Below are 15311 nucleotides of genomic sequence, written 5' to 3'. Positions count from 1 at the left end.
CTAAATAAATTTTATATAAGTTAATCTTTCTTGAGAAGTATTTATAGATTTCTTGAGGCATGAATTTATTATTTCTTCTTGAAAATTTATTGTTGACATATCTTAATGAATTTGGTAAAAAAATTTCCAACACAGAGCATTGAACATTACAATATTTGAACCGGTCAAACCACATAAAAACGAATGAATAAACGGGATTGCCATTATTCTTCGATACTGTTAAGATGAAGGCAACTTTGCAGAAAAAAGAAATAAATAAATAAAAACCTACACCCCAACTAATATACACAGCCAAAACTTCAGGAAAAACAAAGATTTGGCATGCATTTGAACCATATACAATTGAAACACGAGATTTGTTGATCTATGCATATGCAAAAAAATGCCGATTCATTTTCTTGATAAGTTAGCTGCATGATCAATAAGAAGGGGTTCTTGGACTTGGAAGTCCCATGTACGCCACCCTCGGAGACAGTCGAAACTTAGGACTGGGCCGGGGAGAAGGAATTGGACCATAGTCGTTGATAGGAGGTCCATATGCCACTCGGGGCGAAAGGTTAACTTTTTCAAGGGCACGGAATTGTAACTCTGCAGGGTACTCTCGAACACATCCAATACGGGGTCCAGCTCCCGTGCTCCATTTGCAGGACATACGCTTGGCCAAGTTGTAGGCCGATGGGATTTCTTGTTCTTTCTTTGGATTCTCCTTAATCATCGTGATATCGTCGGCAGAAACTTGTCTTGGAATCGAGTCTTCGTATGAATCCTTCCCAAGAGGAGGGCGGTCGTCATCCGTTGCACATCTCTGAACAAAATCGAGGGTGAGGATTTCATTTTGCAGATCAAAATTGTTGATGAAATCAAGAATACGAGACTACAAGCTTAGTGAACTTCCTGTTACCTTTACATTTACAAGGTCGACATTGTGTTCCTCGAGGAAGCTTAGGAATTCTTGAAAATTCTCTTCCGTGGGGAGATAGTGGCCACTGTATGGCCAAATAGCCTGTTGATTCAACAAACATTATCAGACTCGTGCATAGAATTGTACTCCAGTTGATTATATGGTAAAATCTTGTGCAAACTTGAAATGGTTAATAATTTACCTCCAGAATACCAGAATGAGCAACCATTCTTCCGGCCGCGGTAATGGCTCCACCAGCAAGGAAACTCGAGTGCTGGAACAACCCTTTTTTCTTCTGCCCTACGTACAAAGTTCTTGTAGTGCTCAGAACAAATATCCATTTCGAGCCCTCAATGGTGTCGATCAAGGCCCCATTTTCTTTATACAAAAGTTTCCCGTTTTCAATCACAACCTCGTATGATTCTCTCTCTTTCTGAAAAAGTCGAGAATTGAAGTACAAATCAATTAAACAGCCCTTTCATGCTATGCAAAACACGCACAAAAGATGGTTTGAAACTTACTGGTCCAAGATATTTGATGCATTGACGTTGCAAATTGGTCCTTGAGCACTTCTCTAGATTTAATTCTTTTCCATCTCCAATGTCCAACCTTCAAGTCACATGTCAAATGTCAATTGACTAATTGAGGGATTCAAACAGAAATCTCGTACCATGCAAGAAAGGTAGTTTTATCAAACGAGTACTTACCAGTAGAAGAAAGGTTGTGCACTCTCACTTTGGAACCAGACATCATAATAGAGATGTAGATTGTGCCCGTATCGATGGCGTGGATCAATCTACAGAAATTTAGTGCAGCATGCATGAGTAACTAGATCAGAAGCCAAACCAACTGAAGCAAAAAACTATAAATACAAGGTAGCCAAAACATGGACTGCAGCAAGTAAAAATTCATATGGATGTTTTCGAGGGATGATTTTATAGGAGTGGACGAGTGGTGATCTTAAAGGATTTTCAGGGCTTACTGCTTCAAGCCAATGCTGTAGGGCGAGTTTCTGAGCTTTCTCATCCTTGGACAATCCCTTTCCGACCTGAAATTTAAAGATATTTCATATTTATTTTAGAGTTAGATATTGTAAGACCAACATTTAGTGTACAAAGCGTAAGGGGGCAGCAATTGGCCTAGTCGAAATTTGATGCTTCGTAACAGCTTATACATCATGCTATGACTGTGACCCAATCATTCAGTCCCCACACCATGAACGCAAACAGAAACAAAATATAATAAACTTTCAGAAAAGAAAAGAGAACTACTTTGAAGAGTTGAATCAGTTTCAGGATAAGTACCTTGGCTGCTCTGGTACCCGCTCTAGCCCAACGTGAAATAGCCGTTTCTGGCTTCTCAACATTGAAGAATGAAACAGAGCTCCGTTTGAGAGCCGCAAAGTCCAAGGCCTTCCACCTAGAAATGTCAAATATTACCAATTAACATGTATCAAGCATTACAAAGAGATAAATCAGGAATATAACCATGCCGAGTTTTTTTATTAGTTTGTATAGACATACCACAACTCCTCTACAACAACTGCACAATCCGCAAGGTTTCTTCGAGTCCGATAGCTCTTGTAGACCTTTTGCAGCTTCACCGCAGCTGCATCAAGCTCGCTACCGGAGTGTGGAGAAAACATTATGGCCGGTTCAGGGAGAGAAGACGGACTTAGTATCTTTTGTGTGCTACTTTCCAAATTAACACAATCAGATCCCAGTTTTCTGATATCTTGAACTAGATCCTTGAATGAAAGTGAGGTTTCGAGTACTAGGTTTGCAGGTTCACAACTCTTCAACTTGATAGAATTATTTCTTCTCATCTTGTTGCGCCCTTTTGCCATGGCGAAGGCTATGGAATCTCCTTTGCCAAAGCTGTCTGTTCGTAATGTCATTGCCTGAATTAGGATAGAAAAATCAATTTCGAGAGCAGAAAATTTGCGTTCCAATAAATCTCGAATAACTGAAACAACCAGATAGATATAGTTATAAAGTTTAAAAAAAATTTCAAGGCTTTCAATTTACTCATGCAGTTTGTAATAAAACTCCATGTCGATTACAAAATTCTTGAAAAGGCGCAGACAAAAACTCTTTCGAATACCAACCACCCAGTGGTGCAGCCGTATAAACCTTTTTCGGTGGGGAGATGCATGGGTTCGATTCAACTTTGGGAGAAACATGGTTTGATAACATGTCAAAAGCAAAAATTTCCCACCCCCATCGTAATTGAAAATATAAAATTAAAAATAATAACTCTTCTCCAAAGTGTCAACCCTGTCTAATTCAGCGTCATTATCAAACTGCTGAATAAAGCTTGATAGTGAATGATTGACAGGTTCTTAAATCTGGGATTAAGACATATATTGAAACCAAGACATGCAAAAACATCATCGAATCAGCTTGTACGTAGTAAAAAGTCCCGATTTTTAAAGTCACGTTCTTGGCGTGATTTCTGACGATAAATTCGTCAAATTCTATTCACACAGCAATAAATCCTTCCAACTAATAATACCAGAACAAATAAAATACCCCTATGTGGCTCATTTTAGGGGTTGAAAACTCAAGTACAAACGGGGAAAACTCGATCGAACCAGTGAAAGGGTTTTTAAATAAAGATTAAAAATAATTCACCTGAAATGAAAGACCGTGGATTAGATTAAATTCCCAGTTTCTTTTTTAATGTTCTCGCAACATATGTGTGTGTTCCTAAAACTACCACCGCCTGCCTCCTTAAATATGCGTGCCTTCAAGTGGGATTGTGGAAATCTTGAAATGAATTTTAAAAAAGAGGGGACTAATGGACCTTCAAACACGGCTTCGCAGTGGTCTTCGCTTGCTTTCTCGTACCCAAATAAAAGGAAATCTCTAGTCTGGACTTTTCAAAGCTTCACACTCAATTTCAAAGCACGAGCCCGATTAATGGAATTCAAAGCTCGACACTTTTTCTTGAAATCGGCATATGCTTAGCTTTTGGAAGCTAAACCCCTCAACAATTACCTGGAATTAATATGAAGAGCAAAGAGTGCAAAATTTCTAGTCAGTCAAAGAAAGTGTGCTTCAGATCGCAGCTTCCATGAATAATCAAAACAGACGCAGAGAACCCAGCTGTCAAGAAAACTAGCTAATATGCTGAAAACTTCGCCGTGGGAAAAAGGGTTTTCCTTTTTATTAGAGGTCAAATAGCCGATAAAATCCTTTTTCTTAATTTTACAAATAATGTATGTGATTTCAAGGGATTATAACCAATGAATAGTAGTCAAATTTCAACTTTGAAGTCTGTGATCTATTTTGTTTTTTAACATTTGAAATGGGGCAAGTGCATTTTGGGTGGTCAACTAACAAAGCTTTGGTTGTTTGTTGTGGAAATGAATAGTCAAAGGCGATGGTACACACGAAAACGCGCCAACACGTTCTTGGTCAAGTCAAGTGAGTTGCATGGCATTCGTCGTCTGGTTGTACTATGTGTGTCATCGATTACATCACATGCCTATTATTTTATATTTTTTGCTTCTTTTATTTCTCTATGCCATGAAAAGTTTTTTTTAAAAATATGAGTTAATTCTTAATTGGATAATAAATTCAAACTATTAGTAGTTGTCAAACACAAATACTCCATGGAAAAAGAGTGTGATATATTTTTTATCCGACTCGAATATTGTTTTTTGCGATAAAAATATTACTTTTATTTTCATGACAAATATTTTTCAAAATACTACATTTCTATTCAGTCGGTTATACGCTATTTATTAGGAAAAAAATGATAAACGGATTTTTTGGCGCAAAATATATTTTGTTTGATTTCATTTTATAAATTTTTATGTGAAAATTGTATTTCCATTAATTTCTCTTTTTTCTATATATATGTGTGTGTGTGTGTGTGTGGAAAAGACGCACGCGTACGGAGGGGGACAGAGTACGTGGCACAATTGCTTGGTTCAAACGCTACCTTTTCAATGGTGGCATCCCGCAACAAAGATTCGTTAATTCTCCCCTAAGCACAGAAACTGCCATCGCACTCCGATATATGTCCACTCCCTGGGAGAGAAATATAAACAATCCTTCCATGGCTGAATCAGGTATTCCCTCTCTTTACATCTCTTCTGATTCGTGCTTCTGCATCAATTTTCCCTGACGAATTATGGTTGTGATTGCGGATCATGTTGGTTTCCGAGAAATTAAGCTAAGCAAATAAACCCTTTCGTGCATAAATTATTTTCATTTCTTTTGAATTTATACCCCTATCGTAGAGAAATGTCACGGGGCGCGAAGGAAGTGGGGAAATCAATGTAATTTGAAGTGAAATTTGCTTCTCCTTTTTTTTTATAATAGAATTTCTCAATTTTCGGTACCAGGGATAGAACACTTGATATTTTTAATCAGATTCTGATTTTTTAAAATCCCATGTTAGCAGGAAAAGATGTGAAAGAACCCAATGTATTCGAGAGATTAAAAGAAGAGATGGAGACAGTTTTTCAAAGTGACAAACATCATCATAAGGAAACTCATGGATTGAATTATGGCATTGATGAGAATACATCTATGAGTGATGTTAAGGCTCCAAATGTATTTGAAAGAGCGAAGGAGGAATTTGAGGCTCTAGCAGAAGCAATTCATGCAAAGAAGGGATTGAGAAGTCAACATTCGCCTTTGAATGATGAAACTAGGTAAGGAAATGCTCTCCTTTGTTTGAGGTGATTTCTCAGCGAGAAAGTGTGACAAGCCGTGCTTCAGTTATTAACAAATTGGGATCATTTGTAGGCATTATGATGCGGATGATGATTCCAAGTGCCAGGTGGTAGAGTTACGTTCAGGTATGGATCATGAAAATTCTCATCAGATTTAGAAACTCAAGGGTCAACCTGGATAGACATTAGGTTTGCTGATCATGACTCCAAGGATTAGTCTATTATGTGTAAAAATTCTTGCGTTTTAGCACCACTCGTGTACTTACTTATTTTTGGAGCCGCTACGGTGCCTTTTACATTGTGCACGAGTTCTCTACTAGTGCACACAAAGTCAAACATCAACCTCAACCTAAAATATGAGGTTATTGGTTGGGAGAAACTCTCATAAAATTCTGAATTTGGGGCGTGGAACTTGTTTCTAAATCATTGCTTTGGGTTCTTGTAATCTTTCCTTTCATACTCAACTTTGAATAGTTTCAAATCAGTATTTTCCATCAGAATGCTCTGTTTCTGCATAACAAAATAATTCTCATTTCACCAAACCTCGCAGAGAAATCCAAGGAAGCTATTGAATCACTAAAGCACGCAGAGAAATCAGCATACCACCATCACAAAGAAACTCATGGACGAAGTGATGATATTGATGAGAATATCCCAATCGGTCAAGTCAAAGGTCCAAATGTGTTTGAACGAGCAAAGGAGGAAATCGAAGCCCTTATTCAGACAATCCATCCTAAAAGGGACACCGGGAATGTTGTTTCCTCATCAAAGAAAGGTGGATTACCAATAACTTCAGGAAGTGGGTCAGAAAAGTTATACTCTCCTCAAAGCCGTAACAAGGATGAATAAATCGAATTTATTTGATCTTTTCGAGCTCTCTGTTATTTGCTGACATTTTATGCAGTGAAGACTTCATTTTGTAAAAACTGCATTTTATGCTAATACATTGTTGTTGCTGACTCAACATGAAAACTTCTGTTTAAGCGCTTTTGATCAGTCCTAATTTTCTTGAGCTCTGCATTCACTCCATGCTTGGTGGAATCCAATGAATTTTGAAGTTCTCCTTGTTGATGCATCATTTGTGAGTTGTGCTTCCTTTTTTTGATGTACTTCAGCAAATGCTTCTTGCCTTGCTGAAAGACTTCATTGTACCGAATTGATCTTTCTAAATAGCTGCATTTTTAATTCATCACAAACTTCCAATCAATCTATATATTTATTAGAAATCACAACAATTAAGCTAAGATATTCTTTCCAGAGAGAGCCGTTGAAGCATACGATACCCGCGTGATTAATGCAACACAATAGTGAAATATAAGCTAAGCTATCTTACCGTTGCATGCATGCATGCAGACCATATATAGTCACAATTCGGTTTCATTTAATTTACATAATATATATCTAACATACAATACAAAGGCAATAAATATTTTCTAAAGTAACTAAGAAAAAAAATCATGTTTCCCTAAAATGCCCTCCATCACACTATACGTGTCGGAGTAGCTTCGTCTTTGAACGAGCTAGCATCTCACCCTTTTCCTTTTTTGCACATATACATATTGGTGGTTGTTCGGTTCCATTTTATTATGAAGAAATGATTCAATTTGATGGAAGTTGGAGATTTTCAGAAAGTGATGTTTTGGAAAACGAAAATCATCCAAGAATTTATAATTCTATAATCTGAAACCATCCATTCTACAAGAGAAAACATCCGGAGGGTCGAAATATGGTAATAGCAATTTAGTGTGTGTGTGTAAAGAATGTGGGATAAAGAATTATATATAATCAAAGTCGACAAAGGCATGCCTAGACAACCCAACAAAAAGCAACTTAACAACTTCTAGTACCTGAATTTCTACAACCCCCTTGTGCAGCTCCATGATATTATGGAGTCGGTTTTGGGATAATTTCCCCAAATAATAGGTAGGATTGAATTTCCTTGAACCAGAATTAATTACATGCAAAATTAAATTTATAAGGAGTACAACGTTGTTGCTAAGAGTAAATTAAAAGTATCTCTAAAATTCTTTAATCCCCTAGAGTAGTTGATGGTATGATTATTGAGAAAAATATATGGATAAGACTTTCGGGTGTTAATTTGGTTTAATTAGTCAATGTGCCACTTATCAAGAGCCTGCGAGACTCGTCAGATTCTTCACCCGGCAAGAAGCAGCAATACGGCAAGAATTCGGGGTCCAAATCGAACCAGAGTGATTACGGAATTCATCGTCAGAAAACAATAATAATAAAACAAAAATTTGTGTTAGACAATCTCACGGGTCATATTTTGTGATACAGATTTCTTATTTGTGTCAATGCATGAAAAATATGACTTTTTATGCTAAGAATATTACTTTTTATTATTAATATCGGTAGGGTTGACCCGTCTCACAGATAAAGATTCGTGAAACTGTCTAACAAGAGACCTAAGATAATAATAATAAGATAAAACTGGTTTTTTAGTCCATTGTGTTTATCATATTGTGATTTTATTCAGTTATTTAATCAAATTACAGTCTTAGTTATGTAAGTTTAAATTTTTTGACAATTTTGGACTTTTTTTTGCCTATAAAACCTTTTCGACGGAATTCGGTGATTTTTACATTGAATTTTGCCTCATTCTAAAATTATTATCTTCCAAATCATCAAACACTCTAAAATAATAATAAAAGTCAATTAACATGCAAGGAAATGTAAGCACTCGTTCAAGGGATTCAAAAACAACAATTTTTTTGGAAATTTCATTTATTATTTTAAGGTATTTGATTATTTGGAAAACAGTAATTTATAAAATAATTTCTGTGTGATGTAGGATAATTTCCTCTCTAATTTGAAAGATCCCCAATTTTTATGAGGCAAGCTCCGACGCTAAATCATCACATTTAGACGAACAATGGTTTTTCCGGCAAAAATTTAGGGGGAGGGAATGGATTTATATAAAATTTCATTTTATTGTCTAGATAGATTTATGCAAGATTACGTAATTGATCGTGAAATTTTTGATTTTATGTTGCAATACCATTTTCTATATATGCCTTATGTCCTATAATCTAAAATCGAGTTACGAACTCTGATTAAACAATCTAGGGAATTATATGGGAATTCGATATCAAAAAAATGAAGGATATTGATACTCACGGGAAATTTAGGGTCCGATTCTGGCAAATGTCACTGGTATAGACGCAGGGTTTTGAAATTGTCTTGAGCCTGAAATCACAAAGAAGACCATTAATAGGGGGCCAGGAGGGTGTCCTGGCGTAGCCCCTCCGACGCTCAAGTCAGTGACTGAGGATATATGGGGGAGCAGCTAAGGGTGCTGCTGAAAATAATATAGTGAATGCATCATCATACGCTCAAACCTGATATTTATAGGAGAATACCTGGGCCCGCCTGTCTTCCATTTGGGCTAGGGATGTGCCAGGGATAATAGGCACATCCATGGGGTATCAGATATGATTATTTTAATTACTAATTATAGATGCCACAATAATTAGGTATCAAAGGAACTTTTTTTCGACTTGGGGATGGATTCGTAATAATTGGATCTCGAAATCAACAACTTTTTCTAATTCCTAAACTCGGATCTTGATATCAGATGGAGCTGTCTAACATGTTTGTCCCGTCAGGTCGGCTAACTAAAATAGATGAGTTGAGTTAGTGAAATCTTGACTTGGAAGTGAGGCATACACTGCCCCGACCTGCTCTGCCTGCCAGTTTTGATAGTCCTAGTATCGGATGGACTATGAGTCAAGTGCGACATATATAAATTATTATATTTAGAGAGGAATGAAATTATCTGCTTCATTTTGTTCTACATTTCCTGCTATATAAATATACATGGCATAATTTTCAATTATGTGAAGATTTATTTACCAAACAATAAAAATTAAGTCAATTACATCACATATATTTGGTGTAACAAGAAATGCAACATAAGATGGAGTTGAACATTACATTCCATTTGAAAAAGAGTGACCAAATTTTCATTGCTTCGACCATGACTTATTGCATATGTCACCTGCTCAATGCTAGTAAATCAAAATTTTATTCTAAGAAACTTTTCATTATCATTAATAATAAGGGAAAATTTGCACTTACAGTGAAATAAATAATCTTTACGTCAGATCCAACGACTCTAACTTATTTGGGGCATTGAGATCCATATTTGAACACGTGGACCTAGTTTAATTCGGGGTAGTGAATAAGACGGAGTTGAATATTACATTCCGTTTGAAAAAGAGTGGCCAAAGTACCATTGCTTCGACCACGATTTATTGCATATGTCGCCTACTCAATACTAGTAAATCAAAATTTTATTCTGAGAAATTTTTCATTAACGTTAATAATAAGGCAAAATTTGCATTTGTAGTGAGAAAATTATCTTTATGTAAGAGCCAACGAAGCTAATGTATTTGGGACAATAAAATCTATATATGAACACGTGGACCTCAGTCCCATTGGGGGCAGTGAGATATGGGGTCGTTGGATCTTGCACCCTTCTTGTAAAATCACCCTAGTTAGCCGCATAACAAACCAAATCTAAATTTTCAGTTTTGAATCACCAAAACTAAGCCGACAAAGCGATCACGAGTCCCATCTGAAAAATGTTATTCGTTCAACCTTGGAAAGATAAGTGTGAGCTTGGACCAGAGGATTTGAAGTTATGGATATTAAATCAATTTGATTGCTTGGATGAATATATGTTAGGTTAATTTCAAACCCACATACTTTTTAATTTATTATATAAATATAATTTTAATTGTGATTGATTTGAAATACACCTCAAGTGAGCTTTGTTCAAATTCTTTGAATCTCTCTCCAAAATCAAATCTTTTTCTCTAAATTGATAGAAGGGAAAGAGGATATAGGGATAAATAGTTTTCTTTCCATGCCGAAAATCAAATCAAATAGTGTTACATGTTCTACTAATTTTCTTGCTTGTCTGATATTTGAAATATTCAAGAAATTAGTTATAAAAAATAGAAGAAACTTATTCTCGAAACCAAAGGTTACACGCTATAAATTTTATAGTCCTATAGGATAGATGAAGCATGTGAAATCTCATTTAAGAAATTCGAACAAATTATTATTATTATTATTATTATTTTGGTTATTTCACATTGCAATACGTCAATCTTTGCATGAAATCATGGAAAATATAGTATTATTTGATAGTGTTCCAAGTATTTAGATTTTTTAAAATAAAAATGTATTATGTATCAAAGAATGTCATTTAATCTTTATTAAAATCTAATAATAAATGTTTTTCTTAAAAAAATCTGATAATAAATGCACTCAAAATCATGAAAAATGTAGGTGTTTCAATTAAATCCATTAGCCAGAATTATATGTGACAATCTTGTGAGAAGATATCGATAGTAAAACACAAAATCAAACAAACTCCTACTATATATAGAGTCAGGCTAAAGCAATATTGAATCAATTTATATATATAGAGTCAGGCTAAAGCAATATTGAATCAATTTAACAAAATGTCTCATAAAAAATGTGCAGCATGCACCTACCGACGGAAGAGGTGCGGCGCAGATTGTATATTTGCGCCATATTTTCCGGCTGAAAAGGCTGAAGACTTCGAGAATGTGAACTGGCTTTTTGGAGTTCAAAACGCCATTAACATACTGACGTCCGTGACAGAAGGCGAGAGAAGTAAGACGGCCGAGACCATGATGATTGAGGCCAGGATTAGGAAAGAGAACCCGGTCCATGGTCCACTTGCAATAGAGAAAAAGCTCCAGGATGAAATTCAGAGGCTTCGGAAGGAGATGCAAGTGGTTCAGGAACAACTTGATCTCAACAAATCCAAGGGGAAAGACAAAGTGGGTTGAGACCATTTTCTCTAACTCTTTCCATTTTAGGTTTTTATCTATTAAAGTTTTAAATTTTGGTTTTGATACAATATTTTTTAATATTTGACTATTTTGGTCTAATTACTGAGTGGACAACGAAAAATACCGATATGACATTATAAATTACCGATTTATCACATGTCACCGATTGAACCAAAACAATCGAAAATAAAAAGTTACTGTGCCAAAACCAAAATTTAATAGATCGAAACCTAAAATTTAACAACTTGGTGGACTAAAAAAATCATTATCTCATATAATAATAATATAATAGTATGTGTTATTCGAATTAAATAAAATTAAAGAAATTTATGGATTTCGTCTTATAACTTGGTTTGACTGTGATCTTGATTCTCACCAATTAATCAAATTTCGTTTTTCATCTAATTAATTAGCTCTTTCTATAATTTTAGTATTTTAGCATATCATCGAATATTGCTAATATGAAGTCTCAAAGCTAACGCGAGATCAACTTAGACATATAAAACGTCACATTGTACTCCGTCAAATGAAATAATCAAAGATTGTACAAAAGAATAGAGTTATATATCAAAGGAATACTATGGATTATAAGTTAAAAAAGATTGAAATCACAATTAGCCAAACTAGTTATTTTCGAAAGTATATCATAGTATATATCCAATATTCCTCCTCAATAATAGCTCGATGCTTTAATATAAACAAATGAATCAACAAATAAACTTCTATATATATATAGATTCTCCAAAAAAAATAAATAACTAATTCATCGTGCCTATCGACAAAACGACAACGTCCACATTCAAATTTGTTTTTTTTAATAAAAAAACAAACTTTAAAAATCGATGAATGATTCCTAGATTTTTTTTAAGATTTATCGGTTTGGTACCTGTCAATTTAACAATATTTCTTCCATGACCCTTACAGGTTCCAATAAGGTTCGATCAGTTCTCAAAAATATCCTAGAAATTAAAATTAATTATATATATACCAGCTGGTTCCTCAGCTTACGTCTTCAAAATGTTGAAATCGTTCGAGTTCTAAAGTAATTCTTAAAGTTTCAATCTTTTAACCAAATTATCATCTAGGCTCTAATTAAAGTCAAAATTGTTAAAAAATAAAAATAAAAAGTGTATTTATATACTATTTATTTATAATAAATGTAAACTTATTGTTTCAATTATATAATCCAAAAATCAAAATCAAAATCAAATTTTTCGTTGTTAGTAACTTAGAACGGCTGATATTACCCTTTTCTTCACATAAATAAATATACATACGATGTATGTAATATTGGTGGCGATGAACAGAATATATGATTGGACTGGCTAATTAAAAATAATTTTACAAAAATTATTTTCGTAATATTTGTAATTCTAATTAAGAATTAAAATACTGAAAAAGAAAATAAGAAGAAAATATTTAATTATATTACCCGAGTCCTACTTTTATGCACGATCCACGAGTGTAATCTCTGATGCATAATTGACCAAAGAGCTGTGCTTGTTGCAAGAATGGCTGTGCGCCAGTAATTGTCTTCTTAAGTACTCCCTCCTCTCTTCAGCATGTCCTTGTACCTCAGCAGAGAATCCAGCCTCTGCATCTTCAACTGCTGCCTAAACCTGTTTATAAAATCATCCGCTTTCGCATCCACCGCATCATCCCCGGTGCCACGCAACTCCTCCCTCTTCTCCAATATCTTCCCTCCCTCCTCAGCCGCCTGCACCTTCTCACTCGCGGACTTCTTCATAACAACAGCCGGCGCCGATGCAGACGCCTTTGCTCCCGTATCAGACTTGCTCCTCGTCACGTGAAAGTCATTGCCCTCGGGATTATGATGGGGTTGGTCTCGATTCGGGATGTCTTCGTGATGGACCGTCGACGCAGGAACCGTGTCGCGGTTTTCAGAGCGGGAGAACGAGAGCTTGATGGAGTTGACTCGTTCGAAGAAGGACGGGACTCGCACGGACTGCGGCGGTGAAACGGCATCCTTCTCTCTGGCATTTTGTGGGTTGTTGCGAGGCTTGATGACTGAGATTACAAAAATGGTGCCGATCATGAGGTTCAGCACGCAGAAAAGAACAGCGGGAGTCAGCCAGCTGGCCACGAGCTCCACTCCGTTCATCGTCTGGCTTGGAGAGAGAGAGAGAGAGACTACAGCAGATTATTAAGTAAGAAGTATATGCTATATATGCCGGGGGAGTGGGTGACCAGAGGAGTGAGGTGAGGGATTTATAAATGTAATGAGAGGTCGAGATGTGAATACCTGAAAGTTCAAGGGGTAGGTTTGAAATAAATGAACAAATAAATATAGAGCAAATAAATAATTAACAATATAACAAAAAATTAATGAAAATCGTCGTGTAATTAATATATTATCATAAATGGTTATTATGAAGGCGACGACTAAGTGTTGACGATAGACCCAAAAAGTGGGTATCACATCAAGGTCATGCGATTGGCTTTTGAATAAAGAGAGTTTTTTTTTTTAATTAAAAAAAATAATATAATAAATATACTGATAAAATGTGCTGGGACACTCTACTATTATCAATGCTTAATTTTATTTTAATAAAATATAATCAGTTTAATTATTATTATAGTTGTTAGATACGTCGTCTTAGAGATTGATGGGTAAATTTATAATAACTTTAACTAAGATATTATATTTATAATATAACAATAGAGTACTAGTTGAAAACAGATAAAAGATTTTAATTTGACAAGTGATATTTTTTGGAGATAAAAAATGGGAAATTAGAATTAACGTAATCTTATATTAGGGGCCGAGAAATTGATGCGAGGAAATGAAAATAAACACAATGATTATTTTATAAATTTTATATTTTAAAAAATATTTAAAACTTGGACTTGCCAAAACAATAAAAATGATGTGATAACAGTCTTTTATATTTGTTATATGTGATTAATTATGATATTTGTTGTTGTTAAATTTCAATCTTTTATTTTTATGATTTCAGTTATTTTTCATGCTGCGTGATGTTAATCAATGTGACTCCGAATTGATGCTGATTTTTGCAAATCATGTCAATAATTTCGATGAAAAATGACTAAAATTAATTATTAAAATTGAAATTGTCCAACACACATAATATATTGTTTATATCGGACCTGTCTCATTCTTCTTCCTCAAATTTCCTCTGTTTGTATCAAGATAACTCTAGTATTTGATGTCGACATTTTATTATTCTTACAGAGAATAAATTAAAAATCCACCAAAGGTGAAAAATAATGTTTGAATATAGCTAATTCAATTGATATTATGTATTTTACATTGTACAGCATGGATACTTATACACTTGGTTTTGTTGTCGGTTTAATTCAATGGAACATCAGGGGTCACATGAAGCAGCTGCAAAGGTCGATGTGAACAGAGACCAAAGGGCCCGCCCCCCACGACTAAATCATACATCATGAAAACATCTATTTGATTCGGATCTCACCAAATAATATGCTAATTTTTTTTTTAGAGAAAATGTTGATGTGACGTCGATTTAAGATAGATTTAAGCTATGTTTTCATATATTTCATGGACAATTATTATGATTTCGTATATTACGAGAAAGAATTTTGCAAATAATAGCGTTTTGACCCACCCATGTTATTTATAATCCCAAGAACAAAATTAATCAGAACTTACCATTTTCTAGAAATCAGCGATGGTTAATTTGTACATTTTTGAGTGCGCCGCTCGTTAACTGGTAATCTAGGTAACTCGAGATTTCAATTTTCTAATCTTGAAATAGCATTTTTCCAACCAAGTTTTTGAATTGCTGCTTCTATGGGAATGGTCTAATTAAATTAATTTAGATTAAAAAGCATAAAGTCTTAAGTTAATTCTTTAATATACTTATAA

At 34.8% G+C, this 15311-nt stretch overlaps 4 protein-coding genes across 6 annotated transcripts; 2 read left to right on the top strand and 2 right to left on the bottom strand.

Moving 5' to 3' along the window:
• Positions 1-85: 85 nt before the first annotated feature.
• On the bottom strand, positions 86-4112 carry LOC142540082 (IQ domain-containing protein IQM1-like). Of its 2 annotated transcripts, none has more exons than XM_075645976.1 (9): positions 3707-4112; positions 2425-2801; positions 2206-2320; positions 1884-1949; positions 1609-1697; positions 1423-1510; positions 1104-1334; positions 902-1003; positions 86-805 (listed from the first exon to the last, which is right to left on the bottom strand). In XM_075645976.1, the coding sequence occupies exons 2-9, from the start codon at positions 2796-2798 to the stop codon at positions 419-421; spliced, it is 1452 nt and encodes a 483-aa protein (XP_075502091.1). In that variant the 5' UTR covers positions 2799-2801; positions 3707-4112; the 3' UTR covers positions 86-418. The 2 variants fall into 2 exon arrangements, with proteins under 2 accessions (XP_075502091.1, XP_075502090.1); XM_075645975.1 differs by having other exon boundaries at positions 3535-4110.
• Positions 4113-4803: 691 nt separating this feature from the next.
• LOC142540083 (uncharacterized) lies at positions 4804-6552 on the top strand. Of its 2 annotated transcripts, none has more exons than XM_075645977.1 (4): positions 4804-4979; positions 5315-5567; positions 5662-5714; positions 6139-6552. In XM_075645977.1, exons 1-4 carry the CDS (start codon positions 4928-4930, stop codon positions 6435-6437), a joined length of 657 nt encoding a protein of 218 aa, XP_075502092.1. In that variant the 5' UTR covers positions 4804-4927; the 3' UTR covers positions 6438-6552. The 2 variants fall into 2 exon arrangements, with proteins under 2 accessions (XP_075502092.1, XP_075502093.1); XM_075645978.1 differs by lacking the exon at positions 4804-4979 and adding an exon at positions 4986-5189.
• Positions 6553-11080: 4528 nt separating this feature from the next.
• Positions 11081-11434, top strand: LOC142538387 (LOB domain-containing protein 27-like). The gene has a single exon (XM_075643714.1). It carries the CDS (start codon positions 11081-11083, stop codon positions 11432-11434), a length of 354 nt encoding a protein of 117 aa, XP_075499829.1.
• Positions 11435-12737: 1303 nt separating this feature from the next.
• Positions 12738-13634, bottom strand: LOC142540081 (pathogen-associated molecular patterns-induced protein A70-like). The gene has a single exon (XM_075645974.1). The coding sequence runs from the start codon at positions 13557-13559 to the stop codon at positions 12975-12977; it is 585 nt and encodes a 194-aa protein (XP_075502089.1). The 5' UTR covers positions 13560-13634; the 3' UTR covers positions 12738-12974.
• Positions 13635-15311: the final 1677 nt, after the last annotated feature.

Source organism: Primulina tabacum, chromosome 3 (genome assembly GCF_025594145.1).
Source record: "Primulina tabacum isolate GXHZ01 chromosome 3, ASM2559414v2, whole genome shotgun sequence".
NCBI lineage: Eukaryota > Viridiplantae > Streptophyta > Magnoliopsida > Lamiales > Gesneriaceae > Primulina > Primulina tabacum.
This window is presented reverse-complemented; position numbering and strand designations above follow the sequence as displayed.

What these genes read in the sequence shown, in the direction of transcription:
- LOC142538387 (XM_075643714.1), top strand. Translation starts at nt 11,081, where the DNA reads ATGTCTCATAAAAAATGTGCAGCATGCACCTACCGACGGAAGAGGTGC.
- LOC142540083 (XM_075645977.1), top strand. Translation starts at nt 4,928, where the DNA reads ATGTCCACTCCCTGGGAGAGAAATATAAACAATCCTTCCATGGCTGAA. An exon ending in TCCTTCCATGGCTGAATCAG is followed by an intron (nt 4,980 to 5,314) that starts GTATTCCCTCTC and finishes CCATGTTAGCAG; the next exon opens with GAAAAGATGTGAAAGAACCC. An exon ending in GGTGGTAGAGTTACGTTCAG is followed by an intron (nt 5,715 to 6,138) that starts GTATGGATCATG and finishes CAAACCTCGCAG; the next exon opens with AGAAATCCAAGGAAGCTATT.
- LOC142540082 (XM_075645976.1), bottom strand. Translation starts at nt 2,798, where the DNA reads ATGACATTACGAACAGACAGCTTTGGCAAAGGAGATTCCATAGCCTTC. An exon ending in CTCATTCTGGTATTCTGGAG is followed by an intron (nt 1,004 to 1,103) that starts GTAAATTATTAA and finishes TTGAATCAACAG; the next exon opens with GCTATTTGGCCATACAGTGG. An exon ending in TCGACCTTGTAAATGTAAAG is followed by an intron (nt 806 to 901) that starts GTAACAGGAAGT and finishes GATTTTGTTCAG; the next exon opens with AGATGTGCAACGGATGACGA.
- LOC142540081 (XM_075645974.1), bottom strand. Translation starts at nt 13,559, where the DNA reads ATGAACGGAGTGGAGCTCGTGGCCAGCTGGCTGACTCCCGCTGTTCTT.